Source organism: Galleria mellonella, unplaced genomic scaffold (genome assembly GCF_026898425.1).
Source record: "Galleria mellonella isolate WM207_F2 unplaced genomic scaffold, CSIRO_AGI_GalMel_v1 utg173, whole genome shotgun sequence".
Classification (NCBI taxonomy): Eukaryota; Metazoa; Arthropoda; class Insecta; order Lepidoptera; family Pyralidae; genus Galleria; species Galleria mellonella.
Genome location: NW_026442016.1, coordinates 4,888,671 through 4,911,842, shown reverse-complemented (window position 1 = coordinate 4,911,842; position 23,172 = coordinate 4,888,671). Strand labels below are relative to the sequence as shown.

General features: G+C 30.8%; 1 protein-coding gene across 3 annotated transcripts in view; it reads right to left on the bottom strand.

Annotated features, from left to right (window-relative positions):
• Positions 1-23,172, bottom strand: part of LOC113513153 (uncharacterized) — a 137,975-nt gene that overhangs the window by 54,222 nt on the left and 60,581 nt on the right. The window contains exon 1 of one of the 3 annotated variants that reach the window (XM_026899699.3): positions 2,760-3,322. The exons of 1 other annotated variant lie outside the window; for it this stretch is intronic. In XM_026899699.3, the coding sequence (XP_026755500.2) occupies positions 2,760-3,274 (515 nt within the window). In that variant the 5' untranslated portion in view covers positions 3,275-3,322. Of the gene's footprint in view, positions 1-2,721; positions 3,323-23,172 lie in introns of those variants that run through there. One more of the 3 variants, XM_052893349.1, reaches the window with a different exon arrangement.

Sequence of the window (23,172 nt, the reverse complement as noted above, 5' to 3'; positions counted from 1 at the left end):
TTAATGAGTTGTTGAGATAAAGTTAGTCATTATATGAATTTATTTTTTATTTTACCGCTAGATTTTTGATGATATTTAAAAATATTTGCAATAAATAATTGCCACTTATTTAATCATAAATAAATGTATTAAAGAACATTAATTTTAAAGTTTAGTAAAGTATAAGGTTAGTAAGTAGGTACTTTTGGTAATAGAAAGATTCCAGAATTTAAATTGATTATTTACAACGATCTGTATCTTTCCTGTGAATCCTGTGATTTAAAGATCCACTGAGTTTCTTCAAGAAAAGGACTTCGCTTGTTCATTGAATCGTTTTGGCCTTTCCGTGTCCCCAGACAGAAGGAATTAAATATTTATTAGGCGATTTTTAAAGCCGCGTTTAGTTTATTCAATACTTTTTTTATGCAAATTAGAATGGCAAACAAGTTGATGGCCTGATGGAAAGTGGTAACCGTCGCCTATAGACATGTACAGTACTATATATGTTAAACCTAAACTGAGTAGATATCCTTAATTTAGATTATATCAAAATCTCTTGATAGGTAGATAAAAAGACCTGGCATTACTGTAAAGAAATTGTTCTAGCAAGAATGTTAGCTAGTTTAATGTAAATGCGAGTAGTATTTTTAAAACATTAGTTATTTCTTGGTTAGTACATTGTAATTTGTATAATATACCTATTTCGAATTTAATTCTTCTAGTAATAATTTGAATAAAAATGTAATAGTATTAATGTGCGAAATTTTGTGACAATCTTGATATTTATACATATTTTAGTAGTAAATGCATTACCTACTTAATTTTCTGCTTGTCTCGTAGAAAACGCCATTAAGGTGTGTTGTTAAGTCCACCATATGTTCTCTTATTTACATAATAATGCATTAAAGTTTATATATATAAATAAATAAATATTACCATTTGTGGCAGGAAATAATACTTTACCATACAGTACAAATCACAAATTAACATATGTAATAAGTGATGCAGCAACAACACGGTAAGTCAACTCGCATAAAACTCGACCACCTTTTGAATTCATATACTTCGAGTCTAGCTTTTATAACACACTAGCTTGCAAGAAGCTTCACTCATATGGAAATTTTTAATTTTCTTGAAGTAATGAGAATTCTAAAAATGAATAGAATTTAAAGTAAGGAAAATGGAAGATGTCACTTTTTGACCTCCAACTATCTCTATGCAAAAATTAAAGATATCTGTTGCTCTTTCAAGAATTAAGGACAAAACAGTTTCGGATATCAGTTAAATTATAGGATAGAAACTAACATGGTTTGGAAAGTTATATCTGTATTATAAATTTAGAAGATTTTTACGTTGCATGGTTTATAGTTTAGAAGAGTCTATAATTAATGTAATTATGCTGGTAAAATATAGTAATTTACTTAGAACTATCTCGACGCTTCTACTAGATTACGCCTAACGTAGTGACGAGCTTACGTTGACTGATGCGGTCATTTCGTGGTCACATCCAAAGTCGAAACGTATCCATATGAAACACATATTATCACATCGAGTATGAGGATATTATTATTATATCAGCATATACTTAACGAATAATCCTATAAAATCATTAATCAATCTTAGATTGTATAGGATTATCAAGAAAATCTTGGCTCAGATACTTGATTCATTTGAATAGATACGATGATTGAGTATACTCGGTCAATGATACATACTAAAGTTTTATGAATAAACATTATAATCATCTGCAAAAAAATATGTTACTTTAAAAAGTCCATATATTAATAAATCTTAGGTTTAACTAGTAAATCTTAGCATATACCAACATAAGTTGGTAAATGTAAGAATTTTATAAAAAAAAATTTTTGTGGCTTTTACCAATCCATAACCTAACCTAAACTACCTTTCTGAACACAAGTAAGAACACCAAGTACTAAACATACCTAAATATTATGTCTATTACTGTAAAAGCCCAAATTAAGGTAAATCTTAAATTTTTCTACGTTTCTGTTGTAGAGACGTGATAAATGTTAAAAAATAGACATATTATTTAAACATATGTAGTGCTTGGTTTTCTTAATCATGATCAGATAGGTTTGGTTCGGTGGAAGCCCAAAAAATTATCTTTTTTTTAAGTCCTTACATTTAAAAACTCATACTGCATGATCCTAAGATTTTTTTGGTTAAACCTAAAATTTACCAATGTAGTGGCATTTACATTATCCTATAATTACTACGAGTATAAAGTTATTTGACATTAAATTGTTATACGTCATTATCAGAATATTAATAGTTAATAATTAACGTTAACTATCACAAACACGTGACAACTATAATACAATAACTAATCATGCAGAAGGGGGGTTGCGAACGTGCGTATCATATTGTGTGTTCTGTATGAACTGATGCCTAATTTGACAATGATCAAGCGATTTTATATTAGATATGATTTTTTCATGTCCATAATATATTGCTTCATTGTAATCACATATGACGACTTACAACGAAGCATATAATTACAGCAGCATGAAACATTTTCTAGATGAGATCGCTTAACATTTGTCAATATAGTTCATCTATTGTTGATGTGTGTATTTCACAATACTCTATATACCGCATATGATGGCGGTGATGAGCAGACGTGGCGGCGCGGTGACGTTCGCAGCCCCTGGCACTCAGGGTCGGAGACAGTCGCATGCGAAGCAGGAGGGGCGACGGTGGGGCAACATGAACGGGGCTCACTGAGAGGATGGTGCGGCGGCACGGAGAACGTGTAGTACTTGGCCGTTTGGTTGTGTGCTCGCAGCACAGAGCTGTGAGTCAGTGTGACCACCACCACGAGGACCGATGCTAGAGCTAGCGCGAAGAAGGAAGCGGCGACGGCAGCTACCACACGTCGTCTTCGTGCTTCCTTCCCAGCATCTTCTGGCGGGATTTCCGGCTCAGGCAGTGGCGGAGCTGGCTCAGGAGAGCGGCTGCGAACACTCGGCCCTCGGCTGTTGGGTAGTTCGAGCGTATGGCGACGAGAGCGGCGCGCGCGCTCGCATTCTGCAGCGGATGAATGGTGTCGACGCAGACGATGTGGTGCACCGGGTGCTACGCGACATGAGGCTGATCGCAGCGTACGCACAGGTACCATCAAATCATCGCTAGCAACTCGCGGTACGCGGGCCGAATGCACCGAGCGAAAAGAATGTTCTCGTGTGGAGCTACTCGGGAAAGCCAAATCAACAGAAGCGCGGGAAGAATGTCTCGAGAATCGGTCGCGATCTCGATGATCTATACGCACCGACATGGTGCGGGCGGATCGCGCGGCGGCGGCCGCCCGAGTGACGCGACTCCCTCCCCGAATCCCGCGTGGTCACGCCGCGCCGCTCCGCGCACCCATGTTTACAGTCGTCCCCGATCTCACAAAGAACGCTTACAAAATATTCCTCCACATCACGAGGTAACTTTAATGTGGCGTCTCCCTCGAATGGATGTCGTCGAATCCGTATTTGCACGATCAAGTGTTTGACTTTCCCTGTTAACACCTAACTTTGAACAAATGTTTACTTTATCATTTGAATTATTGAATATAACTTCGGGAAAGTGAATTTCGTGTAGATAATTTACTCTTTTGCGTAATCTCTGTATCTTATACGACATCGATCATTTAAAGTAGTTAATATTTTAATAAAAAAAACTTTATTGTTTTTTTAACTGTGTAATCAGAAAAAAAAAAGTCATAGCAATCTGAAACAGCTTTAAGAATAGTTTTTATGACCGAAATTGCGTAAGGACGTCAGTAAACCATTTAATATCTACAATTCCACAACTGGCAGAGGCTGAACACTAAATAGAGCGCGCAGCCTTTGTTGCAGAGTCCACGTTGTCAAGTTAAATTGTCTCGGAGGCGGGAAACGAAACAGATAGTAGAGAAGTTGTCGCGAAGCTGCTACATCGACACTATTCAATACAAAATACGTAGACACGCCATGTACAACTCAACTAGTAAGTCATCGCGACAATAATAACACAAACTGTTCTATAACAGTCGTATTCATATGTTTTGTGTTATGAAAATTCATATTTGTGTTATTAAACAAATTGTTTCCTATTTTATATTTTTAAAATTAAAAGTGATTTATCATATAGTAATACAACAATTCGTAATACGAATTGCTATTAAATTCAATAATAAGCAAAAGTTCCAGCATTCCATTTTAAAATATGTCTATAGTTATATGGCACGTATGCGTACCAATGTACTTGTCGAGTCGCAAGTTTTCGCTGTTCCTCGTTGTCTCAGTCCGCAACTGAATCGCTGTTGACGCACAATACAGTGAATACAATGAAAGCACGCTATCGGACATCCCTTAGATAAGATACGGATGCTTCACTCCAAACCTTTGACGTGTGGAAAATACCACATTCGCTGATAAATAACCAACTTTCAGAACTTAGAAATCTATAGTAGACTAATATTAGAATGTGAATTAAAATTCGTTGTTCATTTTTAGTGACATTGTTCCAAATTCAAACCTACAATCCTAAAATATATAGAAACTCATATTCAAAAGAACATCTGCATAAAAAGTTGCAAATTATACGTGGCTATATTACATTTGTTCCTGGTATGTTGCCGTTACATTAAAGCCATTTGAAGAACGAACGCGATTTGTTGCATTCTGTACGAACTCGTTCCCTTTGACTTTTTTAATGTGAACATGGACACTTATTATCCCGCTTTCGTATGTACTAGTAATAATCGTGAACATCCATTTATAGTATTATAGTATAAAAATATTATTTACCTAATGCTAGTAATTATATTAATGAATGAATGAAATTTATTGCTAAAATGTATTACAATAAGGTGTTACGGAAATATTACAAAAGTTGGTCTCACACATTTTGTCATTGCTGACATGCAACAAACATTACAAAGTTATGACAAAATAAATCTTTATATTAAAATTAGTTCTATATTTAACCATATTTATATAAATCAGAAATTTATGTCTATACCTAAATATTATTTTCAATATATTGATTGATGAAATTGTTACAATTATTATTATTAATAAATTAAAATAATAACAATACCAATTAAAATAATAAACAATAGTCAATTTAGTAATAATTATTTTTTAAACATTAATTCAATTGTAAAACATTAAAAGACAGTTTTTTTTATAATGTGTCAGTATTTTATATTTTGTATATATTCTTGGACACTATAGTAATACTTACTTATTAGCCATTTATGCATTTTTAAAATTTATTACAATATACATTTTTAAGATTTGTTAACAGTTTATTATATATTCTAATTGCAATGGAATAATTGCTGTTTTAACTACATAAGTTTATTATTAGTTGTTATTATAACAGGTAATAAATGAAACATTTTATATTATAGTTATAACTATTATTAGAACTATTGCCTAATGAAAATTATGTACGAGTTCTTATTATGCCTATGCAGATGACGTGACCGCATTTTCATGAATTCTCATCTCATGGCCGGTTTACAATACTAAAACTCTCGCATACGAATGCTTTAATAAAACAGTGCGAAATAGTAAACTTAAAGTTTCAGCTGAATAATACTCACTTAGAATTATTAAGTAATTACTTACTGTTTTTACTTAAATTGAAGGTTTAATAATGTAAACTGTAATGTTTTATGGTCCATTATAAGATGGAAAGAAAGATTATTCCTAAATATTAATGACTTAGCTAAGAAGTCATGACTAAATATAATGCAAACTCGCTCTAAATAATAAATCTTAAATATCAAAACTCTGCGAAAAAAAATTAACAATAATAAAACAATATAATTTTATCAACTAGCGTTATTTTACTATCTGAGACTACTGTCTTGTACCACGTGTAAATAAAACTCGATGTTTACATTACATTAATAGAACGTGAAGGAAATCTGGTGAGAATCATTTGGTTGGTTATTCAACTTTAATGAGAACTGCCCAGAAATTGTACATTTTTAGAAATTATTCATCTAAATATATTTATAACAATCTATACTTATGATATGAAATATATTTACAAAATAACTATCACAGATGCCAAAAATGCAATGAGTAAAATTTTTGTCTGTATATCTGTATGTTCGTTGTAGAAACAAAAACTACTCGACGGATTTTAACGAAACTTGGTACAATTATTCTTCATACTCCTGGGCAGATTACTGTATACTTTTCATCACGCTACAATCAATAGGAGCAGAGCAGTGAAGAGAAATGTTGAGAAAACAGAAAGAGTTACTCCATTTTTAAGCTTCCGTCGCGTGTGCAGTCTTAATGGCCACTTTTTAAAATGTAAAAACATCCACCCATGCGAAGCCGGGACGGGCCGCTAGTTATATACCTAATAAGAAACATTACTTAATATCGGAATATGAAATTTTGTATTTATGGTATTTCTCTTTAAGATTTTTTTTTCGTGTGAAGAAAACACTTCCAATTTCTACTGAAATAACAGATTTTGAGCGGACGAAACCGCAGGAAACATGTAGTTAAATATTAAACATGATTTTAGTAGATATTTTAAATGAAATAACACTATAACTAATGGAATATTTTTTATTTAAAAGAAAAAATAATGTCTCCCGTTGAAAAATATACTACTCGTATTTCTCGTCTATAGGGAAAAAGAAGTCACTTTCCGAGCGGAAGAGATAGAAAATATTTCTCTACATTCTGTTACTAGTTGTATAGGTAAAAATCAACAATTAAAAAAAATTATAAACTTCAGAATCTTTTCCATTATCCTCTAAATTTTCTCTGTTTATTTTCAAAGTAAACGAATTTTGGTAATACATTAGGGATTTTTAAACTGAGAATATTAATTATTATTATCATCATCATCATTTCAGCCATTATCCGTCCACTGCTGGACATAAGCCTCCCTCACATACTACCATAAAGAACGGTCCTGAGCCACCTGCATCCACTGACTCCCTGCAACGCATTTCAGGTCGTCACTCCATCTAATGCGGGTCGTCGTACACTGCGTTCACCCGTACGTGGTCGCCACTCAAGAACCTTTCTTCCCCATTAGTTCTTCGAACTATGTGACCATTAATTATTATACTTATTAATAATCCCAGTTTAAAAGCTATTAAATTTTGTCGGGTTAAATTTCTGCTTCTCAAATTACTTTTGAAAAATTAAACAACTATTCCACTACCTATAAAATAAACTTTATTTTAGATGAAGATAGACAGATAAATGAAAGATTCAAGAAAATCGAAGACTTACTCGAATTTAAAGCAATTTTCTTTGTTGTTTTAAATAATCTAATTAACAAATTAATGAATGAAAGCACGGTGCATACTTAAGTTATAATATTTATTTACGACATTGATTATAAGAAGATTCTTATGAGCTCAATTGTACATTGTAAATTATGTAATTAAACAGATATGTATATTGTAAAAATAGTTTTCCCTAATTCAATTGTAATAAAAACACTTATGTAAAAGAGTTGCTATGTAGATAGATTATAAATCACAAAAATTAAAATAAGAATCAATATGCCAAAAATCATTTAGAGTTTATTAATGAAATTTTATTACCATTATTGATATTTTATGTATATAATTTCCTTACATTATAAAGATAGAACATTACATAACATAACAGATAGAGCCTTAAAAACAGGTCAACTTTTTGTCAGCTAATTTAACAAATTTAACAATTTATTGACTCGTATTTTTATCAGTATTCTATATATTTACGCATAAAATGTATCTTGACTTATTTAATAAATAAAAAGATGCAGAATTTATAAGATAAAATAAATATAAAAGTTATAAAGGAATCACTTATAACTATTTATCACGCAAAATTGTATGAAATGTTGACCCGTTTTTTTCGAAGCATTTTTATATAGACACTCTATCTATACAATCTAAGTAGCAAATTTTAACAAATGTACATTTAAGTCTATACAATTCATACACTTTTTATATATTGAATATGAAAAATTGTGTAAAAATATGTATTTTCATATGCACCTAATTTACGTAATTATAACGATACTACTGGATCTAGAGCATCAATTTTCCACCATAATTTTACTACTATAATAAAACTATAACCAGGTAATCTCTGTATGTTGAAAATATTTAAGAAAAATTGATATGAGGGATCTTAATAAGAGTAATATAAACCGAAATAATAATCTTTAAAATTTTCGTCTGTATATCTATATGTTTGTTTCGGCATCGCGCAAAAACTATTACATCAAATTTGGTGCGGTTTTCATAGTAATATTCTTGAAGATCTAATTAAAATCTGGTGTATAATTTATACACTTGATATACCATCTAAAAGTGGTGTGTTTCATTGATTTTCCGACTTCTGAAATCCATGTGTACGAACTAGTAAGCATAAAACTAGCTATCAATAAGTTTCAAGTGTACATTAATACTACATTAGGTACTAAAAGGTTCCTCTTAATCAAGGTAGATCTTCAAGAAACATGTTGGGTTAATCGTGAAATGATATATTGAAAACAGGTTCGAATGATTTCACATATAAATATAATAGTATCAACAACCGCAAAAATCATAAATTTTGTAAATTGTACTTACTGTAACGTTATTAAAGACTTTCAGATTTTCTTTAATTTCATTACACAATAAAAATTGTTTGACACGTCGCACGTATGTACTCCATTGTTTGGCATGTAAATCGAACGGTTCTATTTTACCCACGGGCATGTTCGCCACTATTATCCCGTAACAACTTTTTATCACACAATTACAATTAAAACGGTTAATTATAATTCAGTATCTTTTAAGTTTTTTTTACGATTCGTCGCCAGTGTAATGTCATTGAAACAATGCAGTCTATTACCAACTGGTTTATTAAAAAAAGAACAAATCTCCTCCACCCGTCTTAATATAAACTATTAAACTACCCTCCACTTACAAAGAAATAATTTTCTAAATATTTTAATGAACTAGGTATTTTTTTTTTTGATGGGTGAAAATGGTATGGTAACCCACCCCGCCTGCGCTAACGGGATACGCTGGCGAAGCACCAGTGAAGGGTGACAGATGAGAATGAAAACAGGCCAGTTAGCCCATCATGATGAATTCATCAGGAATTAACTAACTAGGTATTATCTTGCGGTAGTCCATATCACTGGTTATTTGATTAGAATTATTTTGTTTAATTCCGCTGCCATTAGTATGTGTGTGACTGCCAATATTCGAAGATTGACCATCACTATTACTACCAGAAGTTTTGATTGAAGATTGGCTAATGCCAAAAGGTCGTAGAACTTCTGGTAGTATGGATTAGCCAATAATCTTCGACTGCAATACACTGCCAGTCAACATATTACCTAAATTCTAATCATATAACCAATTCATTTTCTAATCATCAAAATAATTTTATGATAAAAAAGTTATTTTTGTATAATAAATATTCTGGCGTGCCTATCCAATTTTCTACGACGAAAAGAAAGATATCCAATGATTCTATTCGGCTACAGACATGGCCAATTTCTGCAGTCAAATCCAGTCAGTGTTTACCTCCTCTGATTGGATCCTTATTTAAACCAATTGTGCAAATATATACGAAACGATTGATTAATCATACCTGATGGAGCAATCGAGTGCTATATTATGATGACTTACACATAGTACGTGTACTATTAATAATTAAATGGGAGTTGTAACATATAAACATCCTTTAGATCTAGACTCGTATTTTAAAAATAACTGTGGATGTGTGAATCATAAGTTGATGAGTCGTTTATACATCTACCTTTACTTTATTCTGTTGTAGATCCAAATTCAAATTCAAATCATCTTTATTCAAATAAACTTTTTATAAGCAGTTTCTAATTTGTCATTTTTAATATCTACTGCAAGGTTAGGAAAATTATTATCTGTTGAAAAGAAACGTTATACGTTTTATCTCTGTTCGTGAAAACCACATGCATCTAAAAAATTTACTAATCAAATTTAAATTTTTACATTGATCGCGTTACTTTGTATTAATAACGAATTGTCGCTTATTTTCAAGAAAGTACACTGTAATACCCATAAAATTAATAAAAATGTTTTGCAATGTCCAACAACTAATTTTTATTATTTAATTGTAAATAAAAATTATAATGAAATATTTTTAAAATAAACTTTTAGTGTTCAATTCAAAATTATTATATTTTTTGTGCTGTAAATTCAAACCTGAATTTTATCTTAATAAATAACAATATTTAGAAAATTAGGTATAACGCCTAGCAAGACCACCATACTAATATTTTAATTTTTAATTAATTGATAATTAGAAAATACCAGTAAGTCCTAAATTACGCTAACATTAAAAGCAGACAGACTGACAGTCTGTATATTTTGCCTTAAGCTGGTTTCATACTACGTACATCTCGTATACTCTCAAGTCAAAATTAACATTATACTCTAACATATATAATATAAACGTATTATAATATATTTTATATACATTTGAATAAAATACCTGCTATTTTCTATTAATTTTAGAAACTCATTAACCTTTGTATTAATTAATAGAAATCTGAACTTATTTCTATTGGATTTTTTTTTTCTTACAAACTTTGTTTACGTGAAACTTTTTGTTAAACTCGTAAAATAAATCACGCCAACAGCAACATAGCAAAGCCAATGAGATCTTAAAAGCTTTTTTAGGGCTCCGTATAAAAATATTAATATTTGTTACTTTGAAATACGCAGAGCTTTGTTGCAGTTACCAACGTCATTCAACGAGATTCAAAATGGTTTAAGCCAACTTTCTTGAATTATGGTTATTGTTAATTATATTTTTTTTTTCAAAGCAACTTGAAGAGATCCAAAATAATTTCATATGATCAAATTTAGAAACATGGTTTAGATTACTTTAGATGGACAAATATTTTTTGTTTTTACATACTAAATCCGTAAAAAAGTGAAATGAATGGTATAGTTGTTTTATAAATTAAATCTTATAGGTTATCAGTTTAAGTCTAAAATAACATGTAGGCTATAGAAAGTTACGAACATCAAACCAAAAGAGTGAAATGGAGCCTGTCGGACTTAATGATGTTCAAAGAGATTGAAAAGATTGCGAACTAATAGTAGGTACTTACTCCTTCCGTGCGATAATTGGAATCGTATTTAGCTTGGATAGTGACCAAAGAGACTGTTACAAATTATATCGATACAGGTGCATAGGTACCTTCTCGTGTTTCTGTCTCTAAATACAGCCCAGTAATACTTACTTGGGTAAGTATATTTCGATTTAAAGAAATGACAAGAAAGTTACAGAGTACAATGGTATTTAGTCCTCAAAAAAAGATCACATTTGAGGTTTACAATAAAAGCCATAATATATTTTATAACGTCTATGATGTTTTTCACGTCTATAGGCGAGGATCACCTCTTTCCATTAGATGCGCCCCGTTAGTTCACTTGTCATTTTAAGCTGTATAAAGAATAACCGATGATTACAAGATTTAGTTCTATCCGATGATTAAATTATTCAATCTAATACTACAGAAATTTAATACTTCAATATTCAGAACCCTATGCCGAATGAACGAACAAACTAATATATATGCATAAACGCAAAATATTACGTATATTATATAGAAAATTAACTTTTGTACATACATGTAAATTGTTAAGTTTTACAAGTACCGGTATTAAAATCACTATTATATTGTCTTATCGTGGCCATAACATTTTATCAAAATATATGGTGAAAAACTGTAATCTGCAGTATACTCGTATTTTTAGGATATAGCAATATTTACAATTTAGTGTACAAACTAGTTAAATTTATTTATGAAATGGTAAATAAGTAGATACACATAATTGCAGGGAATGAGTCTGTGTGTGGCGACCGTGCTTGTAAACCAATATCATATATATCACTTCAATAGTGTCAAATAAAACAAGTATTTAATTTTAATTTACGTACTCATACTGTGTGTGTGTATCGATATATTGATAATATTAATTTTAATTTCAGTCCAATACTGAATATGAAAATATAAAAATTGAAAACAAAATTAAGTCCACATTTACGAAGTTCCGTGTAAAGATGGAATACACTAAACAAGTGAATACTAGTTCGTCTTCTAGTTCTTAAAAAAAGATATTAATATTGTATAAGTACCATATACTTGATGCGTTTGCGTTTATTCAAGCGAGATTAAATATATGAATCATAAGAAGGGTTAAGCTTTGTTCCTTTTGTATAATCCAAACATTTAAACATCCTCAAATAAAGGTTAAAAATAACTAGTATACTCTCTCAAGTAGACTCGGCACGAGTACGAGTATAAATGTACCAAGAGCATTTTAATTCTAAAATAATTTTTCGGTACTCGACTGTATTCGTGGTCAGATTTCGTATTTTTCTATTATTTTTTAAACATTACAATAAATTCTACCATATATGTCTTAGTATGTTATAGAACTCTTATTTTTTTATATTAAAAAATAACTATCACTGCGAAACCCAACAATCTCAAATTATACTATTTATTACACAGAGTTTCGATAAGGATAAATGTCACTTTCTTTTTACATAAACTGGTCACTTTAAAGGTGCTATAAAGAGATCTCGTTTACTCTCATTTGACCTTATATTAGGAACGGGAGAGTTTGTTGGTAACGAAGCAAGATATATGGAGCTAGGGACACATTAAAGTTAACTAAGCCTATATAAGTTTACGTAGAAGTGACACGAAAACTTCCATTAGCAGATTGATATAACCTAAGAACATTTTTATTTCAGTACTTACCTGATGTATTAGTATGTACCTACAATGGAAGGCATTCGACGAAAAAGTATACCGTTACTTATTATTACGTGTTGATCTAAGAAAAAGTAATTAGACATACTGACATTTTATTTTTGAAAATATTCAGTGATTTGAACCTCTGTAATCCTTGAAAAGCTATTTATATTCAAAGTATCTTCAAAACAAGGAAAGTACATACTTTTCCTCATCCGAAGAATTTCTTTGGGTTTCTTATAGATGCGGACATCCGTGTAAGAAACCAAAGGAATTCCTTGGATTGGCTCAACTGTAAAAACCCTTTTTCTGATAAGACAGTGTATAGTTGGTACTGAATAAAACATCAGTTAGGTACATTCTATTTTGTATATATAATATACTTATTTAAGGATTTTTATTAAGTATATTAATATTTGAATCTAATAAATACTAAAGATATTTACAAAAAAAATCACTTATACTTTTGCACACAATGACATATGTATCTATACAAGATGGACTTAATGCTTGATGCTAAGGCTTAATTACATTTTCTACCAGTCAACCGTTATGCCAAACAGAGAGAGTAAAAGGCGGTACGTATAACGACCTCATATCTAATTTAAAATATTATGATACGAGTCTTATTTTCATTATTACAAGCAATCAGGTTCCGATATGATGCAGTAAGTAGCAGTCTAATATCGTTCAGAGTTCAAAAATATTTCGCGAAAAAAAGTAAAATTGTTTTATTGCATCAAAGTTTACTGCCGTAAATTGCTTTGACATTAATACAGCTATATATTATGGGAAACGAGACAGGACAAAGTCAATGACCAATACATATTGATGAATTTTGTCCAAATGCAATTCCACATATTAGCGACTAAAAAAAAATCATTATTACATTAAATAGAAATTATAAATTGAATTTTTTAACATAATAGAATATGATATAGTATGGTATATATCTATTAATCAAATTGTACTGATTTTTGTATGCAATTATAAAAGTTTCTTATCGTACAAACTCCATGATCCATCCATAGGATTGGACCATAATAATTAACTATCACCTATATGCATGAACGGCAAGATTGGATCAGTAATTTCCATAATATTCCGCATATGTTGCCTTTCCTGAGGTGTTATGCCTCCATACCCAACAACTTCAATGCTATATCGAACGGAAACACAGTCATATAAGCACAGCTGCTTTGGTTGTAGAAACATGTGAATTGAAGACAAGACTCGTGCAAATAACTTTGCACTACAAACAGATTTAGCAATAACTAAATAATGAGGAGTTATAAAACAAGTAAATTTGTATAATATATTTAAATTCAAATAAAAAAAATTGTTTTGCTTTTAATGACATTTAAAAAAAAGGCATAAGTGCAATTCAAAAAAGCACATTTAACTAGATTAATTTTTCCGACCCTATCCGTTATAGTGAACGTATTATTCCACATTTCCACGAACATACCAAAATTTAACATGGCAGGGGACGAACCTACCGCCATCAATTGGATAGATTAGATCTGTCCATCCACCAGAGAGATATTTGAATAATACGTACATAATGCAATAAAAATCATATATGTATTGGGTACGTAGGATATAGAAAAATTAGAGATTTATAATGTTTATGTTCAATAATTTATGCTTTTTTTTTAATCCTAACTAAAGAAGATTGTAATTTAACAAGTTGGTTAGTGGTTGGTAACATCTACAGTATTTTCATCAATTTTCAAAAAAAATTTTTTTTTTCAATATTTCCAAAAGATTATTATATAAGGACTTGTAATAATATGCACTGTCGTGTATTTTTGTTATTCCTTTTTTATATTTTTGTTAGGTTATTTGTTTTTGATCGTTAGCGCTTGATGGAATTTCAAATTCAGATCCTGACCGGCTTCACCTTATGTCAATATTAAAGGTCTGATGGAAGTGAAATAGTAATATTTGGGTAAGCACTTATACGTAACAAGCGACCCAACCTGGCTTCGTACACGTGTAAATTGTACATACAAATCTTCCGTAAAAAAATACAATAAAATCCTTATCAAAATCCTTTGAATAATTTAGAAGATATGATCGGGGAGAGAGAGACAGACAGACAACGACCTTGTTTTATGATATACTTTGTATAAAGATATTTTCAGAGTTCTTTCACTAATGTAACGGCTAATCTATCATTAGATAAAATACAATATACAAGTTTGTAATTTTGTCTTATATTAATAGTTCAATATTTAAAGATTCAGTAACACAGTAGACACAAAAGTTCCTTTGTGATGTTTGTAGCAAAAGAAATGCCTATAAAAAGAGCTCTCCAATTAAACGGAGTGTCAGCAACATCTGACATGTCACTTTGCGGCTACATAACTATTTGTTTACTAACCAACTGTTGAACAGACAAAGGTAGTAATGAGCCTCCTGTAGTCATTGTTTTAAGTCTGAAACTTATGTTTATATTAAGTAACGTAAGTTTAAATTGAATTCACCTTCTAAAAACAGTACTTAATTACCACTTGTATAAAGATTGGATCAAGATGTTATATTTAGCATTTATTTGTTAACAGTTTATTTTCCCCGGGTTTGTCCGCGTAAATTAGTTTAAAAAGTGTCTTAATTGTTAGTCTAATAACTGCTGTAAATATTTTTCATTTATCCATTAATATTTTGGAGGGAACAATAGAGTGTATCTATTTCAAATTCAAATTTAAAATATCTTTATTCATGTAGGTCTATTCCAGACTCTTACGATATGTCAAATCTACCGTCAGTTCGGAATGATTTCGAGATGAGAAGAACTGACATTAAACTCATCTCGTATTCTTTTTCAAATAATTTACTTAATATATAGTTTACCTTGGAACAAATTCCATCTAACTCTCTTCAGCACATGTTTGAGTAACAAATTTCAAAACAAAATAATAATGTATCATAGCTCGTATTAAAATATTGCCCTTTTATTCAAATTTAAATTAGTTTTGAGTTTTTAACTGTAAAAAAAGAAAATAAGGAAATCAAACAAAACAAAGCTTTCAAGAATATAATCATAAAAATTTTCGTTGAGTTTATATAGCGTCAAGATTCCGAGTATTATCAAGTTATTGTTTTATGATTTTGCATAATTTGTTTATGCGAAACCATGAACACATATAAAAAGAAACAATACACACAATTAAAAGGAATAATATCAATAAATTTTTACTGAAACAGAAATAATACATCTTAAATCTCTGTATACTAACACTCTATGATCATCTAACAAAATTTTGTTCAAATGTATTCAGCTATTTAAGAATAATCAAATAACAAACATCCAAACCTCTACAAACTTTTATAGCATTAGTAGGGTCCAGTTTGTTATAGTAAATATTATATCATAGTTTTTATGGTTTACTAGTATTATAACGTGTGGTCCCGGCATAGAAACAAGCATGGTAACTATTGGCATTTACAATTAATTAACACGTGCATAAGTCACAGTAAATAGTAACTATTTACTAGTACATATTAGCTTCCTGTTGCAAGGCCACAAATTTCCGTATCTGATATTTCATTACTCAGCAATATAAATTCCTGCTTATTTCCTTCATAAAATAACCAGACAACAGGCAAGGAAATGAGACTTTCCTAACCACAAATCCCGTAAGTCGTTATGTTGCGACTTGTAAACTCTATTTGAATACACAATGGCAAATTTTGTTGACACCATGTACAATATTTTGTATATAATGTAATGCACCGCCTACATGATTTTCTGCTTGCCTCATGGTTGACTGGTAGAGAACGCTATTAGGTGTTAAGTTCACCATATCTACACTTACTTTTATTATATAATAGTGCATTGAAGTTTAAATAAATAAAAATAAATACATAAATATTTTAAGTCAAACAGAGGTATATAGAAATGATCTTTTATTTATATTTAAAGTTCTGTTAGGTGCTTACTTGTAGAAACAGATGAAATCTATAAATAGAGAACTAAGGTAAAAAATAAGAATTAAAAAAATATAAAACGTAAAATTTTGTACAAGTCTGGAATGAGTATAACCTAACTAAGGTAAGAACTATGAAGTAGCTTCCCAAAATACATGGAAAATGGAATCCAAGAAATGAAAGATATACAATTATGTATTTAACATTTTATATAAATTCTTACAAATAAAGATGTTATTAACATTGTAAATATGAAAATCTGTAAAGATTTTAAATTGTCGTTTAGTCTATTTAGTTTGTGAATGTAGTGTAATACAAACGAAAGATATATTGTTCACCGAGGTCGAAATGTAACCGATTACCAACATTTGATTCACGAGCCGAGAGCAAAGGCTATAGAAATAAGATGTTAAGACTGGATTTTCAAACAATATTACATTGCTTTGTAAAAAGAATTTTCATACAAAATTGCCGTCGTTTTCAACTTAATTAATGACAAATTTTCTTCCTTAATTTAGAAAATTATACTCTTTTTCCAAGCAAATGAAATCAATATTATTTATAAAATCTTATATCTATTAGCTTCCACCTATTTCAGTTTGTATAATTACCTTCTTAAAAAAGCTAATAATATATAAGTGTCCTGTCTAACTAATTCACGCACTACAATAACTACTGAATTTTGAAAACTAAAATTATATTTTGTAATAGAACTAGATCTCCATTAGAAAAGGTTTTTGAGCACTCCCATGGAAATGGAAGAATTTCAATTATTAATAACGTAAAGTTGTGACATTTCTTTCTAGTTATAAAGCCCGTTTTTTCTTTATTGATAATTACTATTCATGTCCATAATCTATATTTCGCAACCAAAATCTAAATTTCTATTTAAGTAAGTACCTATATTGATTTACAAACTTTCTGACGTTACAAATAACAAAACAAGGGGCGGGTCTTGCCAATATTCACAGCTAAACATTTGACCCATTCCAACCCATCTTGTGACTGGCAATGGGGAAGTCTCATTAAAATGTGCTGACTGGAGGTAATTAGTGCCTTCCAACAAACCGAAGTACAAGTATCTACTTTACAAAACCCACAAAAGATATATAGATACTTACAACATTATGAGTAGGTATATTCAAAACTTCGCTTATACAGAACGGAATGCGAAACAAATCTATATAAATAAATATTAAATGTTGTTTATTGATTAGCACACGAACTCAGAATTGTTGGTCCGATTTGACTTTTAAATGTTTCTAATAGTCCGGATAATGTTTTTGGATAAAAAAATTGAATTTAGAAAGAGCAAGATATTTACTAGTTTAATCAGCAGGGAATAATTTAAGTTTTTATTGAAAAGAACCTATTTATTTCAATTGTAACAAAATTAATACAGATTTAATGCACAGAATCAAATCGATGAATCGGAATTGACGAAGATATAATTCTTTCATATTAATTACTATCTGTCATCAAAATAATACATTTTTATGTATTAATCCAGGACGTACCCTATCTGTAGGTATACTATTGTAGTCGTTCCTGCAATACATTTAAACATTCAAACATAAACATTTTTACAAACATTTATATACTGAATTAGTAAGATATTAATTTTTATTAATATTTATTTCTAATTTTGTTCCACAAAAACCGACATATATTTATTAAAATCTATGCACAAAAAGAAGAGTTATTAGAAAGCACTTATTTTATAAGTCAGTTAAAAATGAGTTTTAAAAGGCAATAAAAGTATGAATGAAAAAATGACTTTGTTAAGACACATAATTAGATGGTTTGTGTTTGTTAAAATACGTACAGAGGAATAAGGGATTAATGAGGAAATGATGGTCAACAAGAAAAGAAGAAAAATAATAAAAGAAAAATCATTGTTTACTTGAACTTATTTCATTAAAGGACCTAATAATGAAATAAGGTCAAGTCGGAATACAATAATAATGATTGAAATCCAGTCGCAAAATTATTTGGAAACAGAGTTTATTTGGTAAGAAGATATTGTTACAAACTCTCAAGGGTTTCGCTGATTACAAATTGTTGTTATTCATAATGTAGAGCAACATTTTTGTTCAACTTTTTTTTTGGAATTGTAAACAAACTGACGATCCATCTGATGGTAAATGGTCACCGTCGCCTATAGATATGAACAATGCCATGTAATACAAAATGAGCCATATAGGTGTGAACATCTTAAATATCATAGATAGTATTACTCGTAGAATATAGTGTAACCTGCTTAACTATTATTGTTATGCCAATTCCCTAAAACATTAGTTATTTGAATTATCATTGGTCGCGTGTGATTAGTAATAGAATATATATATATACATATATATGAAGGCTCTATAAGCAGTTTTGTCAAGACGAAAATGTATATAGGATATTCAGTTAGGTAAAGGTAAAATTTATTTAAGGAAATATACTACATTATTAAGAAAAATAAAAAAGCAGAAACTGAAGAGAATAAAAGAATAAGATTAATTAATGCTAATAATTTCCGGTTATTTATTTTATTAATAATTTCCGGTTCTCAAATGCTTTTATTGTTAAAATTTTCTGCTTGTTAAAATGCCTGTAATAAAATGCATATTTATATATATTTTTTATTTATAAAGTAAAAAGTTAATGATCCATTAGTCGCCGTAATTGCGTAGATAAGACAATCACAGGAAAAGTTTTCATGTCGCTAGCTCTATCAAAGTGTTTCAGAGCCATGTTTCACAGCGGTCATGTTTAAATTACAGGGCGGAAACTCGCGATTACTGGTAGCTTTCAACAGGTCCTCCCAACATGTGATGTAATGTTTTATTCATAACGACGGATACAGCCACCGAGCGGTACGTATTAGATAACTCCCTTAACCCATTCTGCGTTATCACAGTATTAAACCACTTTAAGGTTATTCTACTGCCCCTTATAAAAAAAAAAACATAAGTACGTATAATTTCGCAAACTGTACATATAAATTGTATGATAAATAAAAAAAAAATGTATTCATATTTATTATAACTGTGAAAGTGAATTTAGTGATTCGACTAACCATCATAAAATTTGACTTTTTATACATAGTTTTTGGGACGGAGATTCCTTTTTTACCACAATATAAACAAATACCGGTCACGCAGTGGTAGATGCGGATAAAACTAGTAAAATGTATTAAAATAAATGATTTTGTCCGCGTGACCATAACATATTGATTAAAGAGTCTATGCCTTCATCCATACTAAATATTATTAAGTATTACCTACATATATACTAAACATTAAGACGTCAACGTGTGATATATTCCAAAACTGACTGAACTTCAAAAGTGGTCGGATAAAGAAATTATATAGGTAGATAAATAATTAAAAATACAAAGTTCATTTTTAATATGACAATAAGTTCTAATACATCTCGTAATTTCAAAACGCTAATGTCGTTAGTCCACGACCGCCGTCACCGGGACGTCACCGAGAACGAGATGACGGCACCGAAGTAGCGACACATAGGTACATTTATAATATATACAGATAATTTAATAGTCTCTATGGCCGTCTGTTCACAGTACGCCCGTCACCAGAGCGTCATCATCCCATCCACATGACGGGTCGATATGCCGACAAAGGTGAAAGGAATTGTTAGTAATGGGATCAAATAGCCCAATTACAAGTAATATACCCTATCAGGTCGATTACCACGTGGTTCCTCCTGGAAATCAACGCAGTTAATTCTAGTGGAATTCAACTAGAATTAACTAGAACGTATGGGCACAGATAATATATTCTATTTTTATTCGTACCTGTCATCTTCCAATGGTGCCCCGCAGTGCCCCGCAGGCTATTCCAATACCGTAAGCAGCGTTACCATTCCATTATCATCAATTAAAAAAAATGTGTCGGCAGTACAAAACACATTTGATTTTATACATATACCGTCGTCATAACGTGCCATTCGCACGATTTTTGTTTTAAGTAATAAAAATTTAAATACTCGTATAAGAAATTTATTCAGTTTGTTTATTTATTTAGTACATGCGTACCTCAACGTCACAGCTAACATTTCGGTTATTTCATGCATGCCCTATAATTCGTGTTTTAATGTATCATAGTATCTTTTATGTGATATAAGATAAAATCGAATGTAGTCGTGGACATTTTATAGTAATTAGGTAATACTACAATGTACGACAGCTAGAATAAACACGTGGACACACAATTATCGTCACATCATTTCGAACTCGAGCCGAAATAATCTCAATCTCGGTCATGACCCGACACGACGACGGTGGACAAACGGCCTAACGCTATGAAGCGACGACATGATGGCGGCGGCGCAGCGGCGTCAGTCATAGGTATTCGTACGCGACTGGATTAACTAAACTCTCATCTCCAATTACGAAATTCGTATGAAATGAGAGAAATGAATGCTGTATGTTCCGTGCATGTGCATAATGATCTACGTATAGAGAATAAGCCAAATACTCTAATATCATACTTATTCAAACGAATATAATGTGTCTCGTGTGTTATATTCTATAACTAAACTATACACGCGACTTCATCCATATGACCATACTATAATTGGTTCGGAGATCCTAAAATAAAATCTCAGCCTAAATCTTTAAATTTATCAAATTTATGTTTAGATCATTTAAAATGAATGTCACGTGACTCGTCAAAGACCTTCGAGTACAACAAAAGCAGTCTAGACTGCTAGAAACTGCTAGTTTCTAGAAACTTGATTCCAAAGGGTAACCACTGTTACAGGGGGAAAGGGATTGATAGAAATGGGGTCTAGCAGCCCTTTTGTTAGCAATATATCCTATCAGATCGACATCCTCGCGGTTCCCCTTAAAAATCATCGTGTTCAATTCCAAGTGAATTCATCAAGATGGGCTAACTGACCTATTAATTTATCCTCGCCTATCATCCCTCACTGGTACTCCGTCAGCGTATACCGTTAGCGAAGGCGGTGTTACCATTCCATTATCATTCATTGTATATTAAATCATTTACCAGTGTTTAATCTGAATTATGTACAATAAAGATTTTGCAATACAATCCATGTAAGAAAAAAATATGCGAATAAAAAATTACATAACATACATACATATCTGTCACCCCTGTCTCCTATTGTCTCCCATGTACGTAAAAAATGCAGACAAAAATACTTTTTGTACATTTATCGGTGTCTCGTTTGTTTGTCTTAATCGTAATAATATTACAAACATGAAAGTTAGCTAAGATAAAGTTTCGGTGTTTAAATGCTCGGTTTCGCCCCCTGATTGCCTTCTCTTAAACCAATCAAATAGTGAAGCCGAGCATTCACTTCTAACACGTGTTTGCCATGTTTGTTTCCTACCACATACGATGTAACGAGTTTCGGCATTGTGTGCTAGAATTTCATTTCCTAGTTGTAGCCGTGTGCAATCATCAGAACTCAGGGTGAATGTGAGTGTATAACAAAAATCAAGTATTTTCAACAACTGCAGTGATGATAAATTTGTTAAAATAAATCCATTATGAATGTGTTAAATATGAATAAAATATCTACGGCGTAGCCATTCGCTACGACTACATAATGTGGGTTGCTTTTTAACCTTTGACTCACATGATGTCTATAAATAATTCGATAATAATAAAACAAGCGCAAGGTACTCCTATATATAGCTTTTAATTTTGTAACAGATTAGATTGAATAAGTGCTTATACACTGGGTTGTTCCATTATACATATATACTCGTATTTATACTTAACTCGTTTCATCACGATCAAAACAAAAATTACAAAATAATTAACGAACGAAATAATTATAAATTCTAATGAAACACTAACGTAATTTATAAGATATAACTATTGTGCCAAATAGCTACCGTCTTTTTCCTTTCTCCTCTAACCAAAGGTAGTCTGGAAGAGATTATTTTAGAGATGAGACCGCCTTTTGTACTTCATTTATATTGTATTATTCATTAAGTAGTGCAATAAAGAGTATATATATAAATTTTAATTATTTTAATATTATATTAAAATATATATTGATATATTATGCATCTATCATCATCACAACATGTTATTAATATCCATCGGGATGACGGTAGCCGGCGATCTGCTCTTATGAGGCATTTGTCTACTATTACAACGTTAGTAAATATAGGGTTTTTCGAGATTTCCTTACATTGTGCTTTGTTCATTAGTCGTCTCTTAACGAATGAAAAGGAGTGGTAACATATTATATTCTTACTTATTAACTCACAGACTATCTACTACTAAATTAATATTAATAATGGAATATATTCTGATTCAGATTCTATCTATTTATTATTCATGATTAATTTAAGAATCAGTATAAACCAAATTAACAATAGAACAAGATTCCAGATACAGTTTATCCGTGTTATAAGTTAACTTGATTAACCGGGATAATCGATCCATCGCAAATACTACATGTTCAACCAATTGTTACAAAAATTTATAC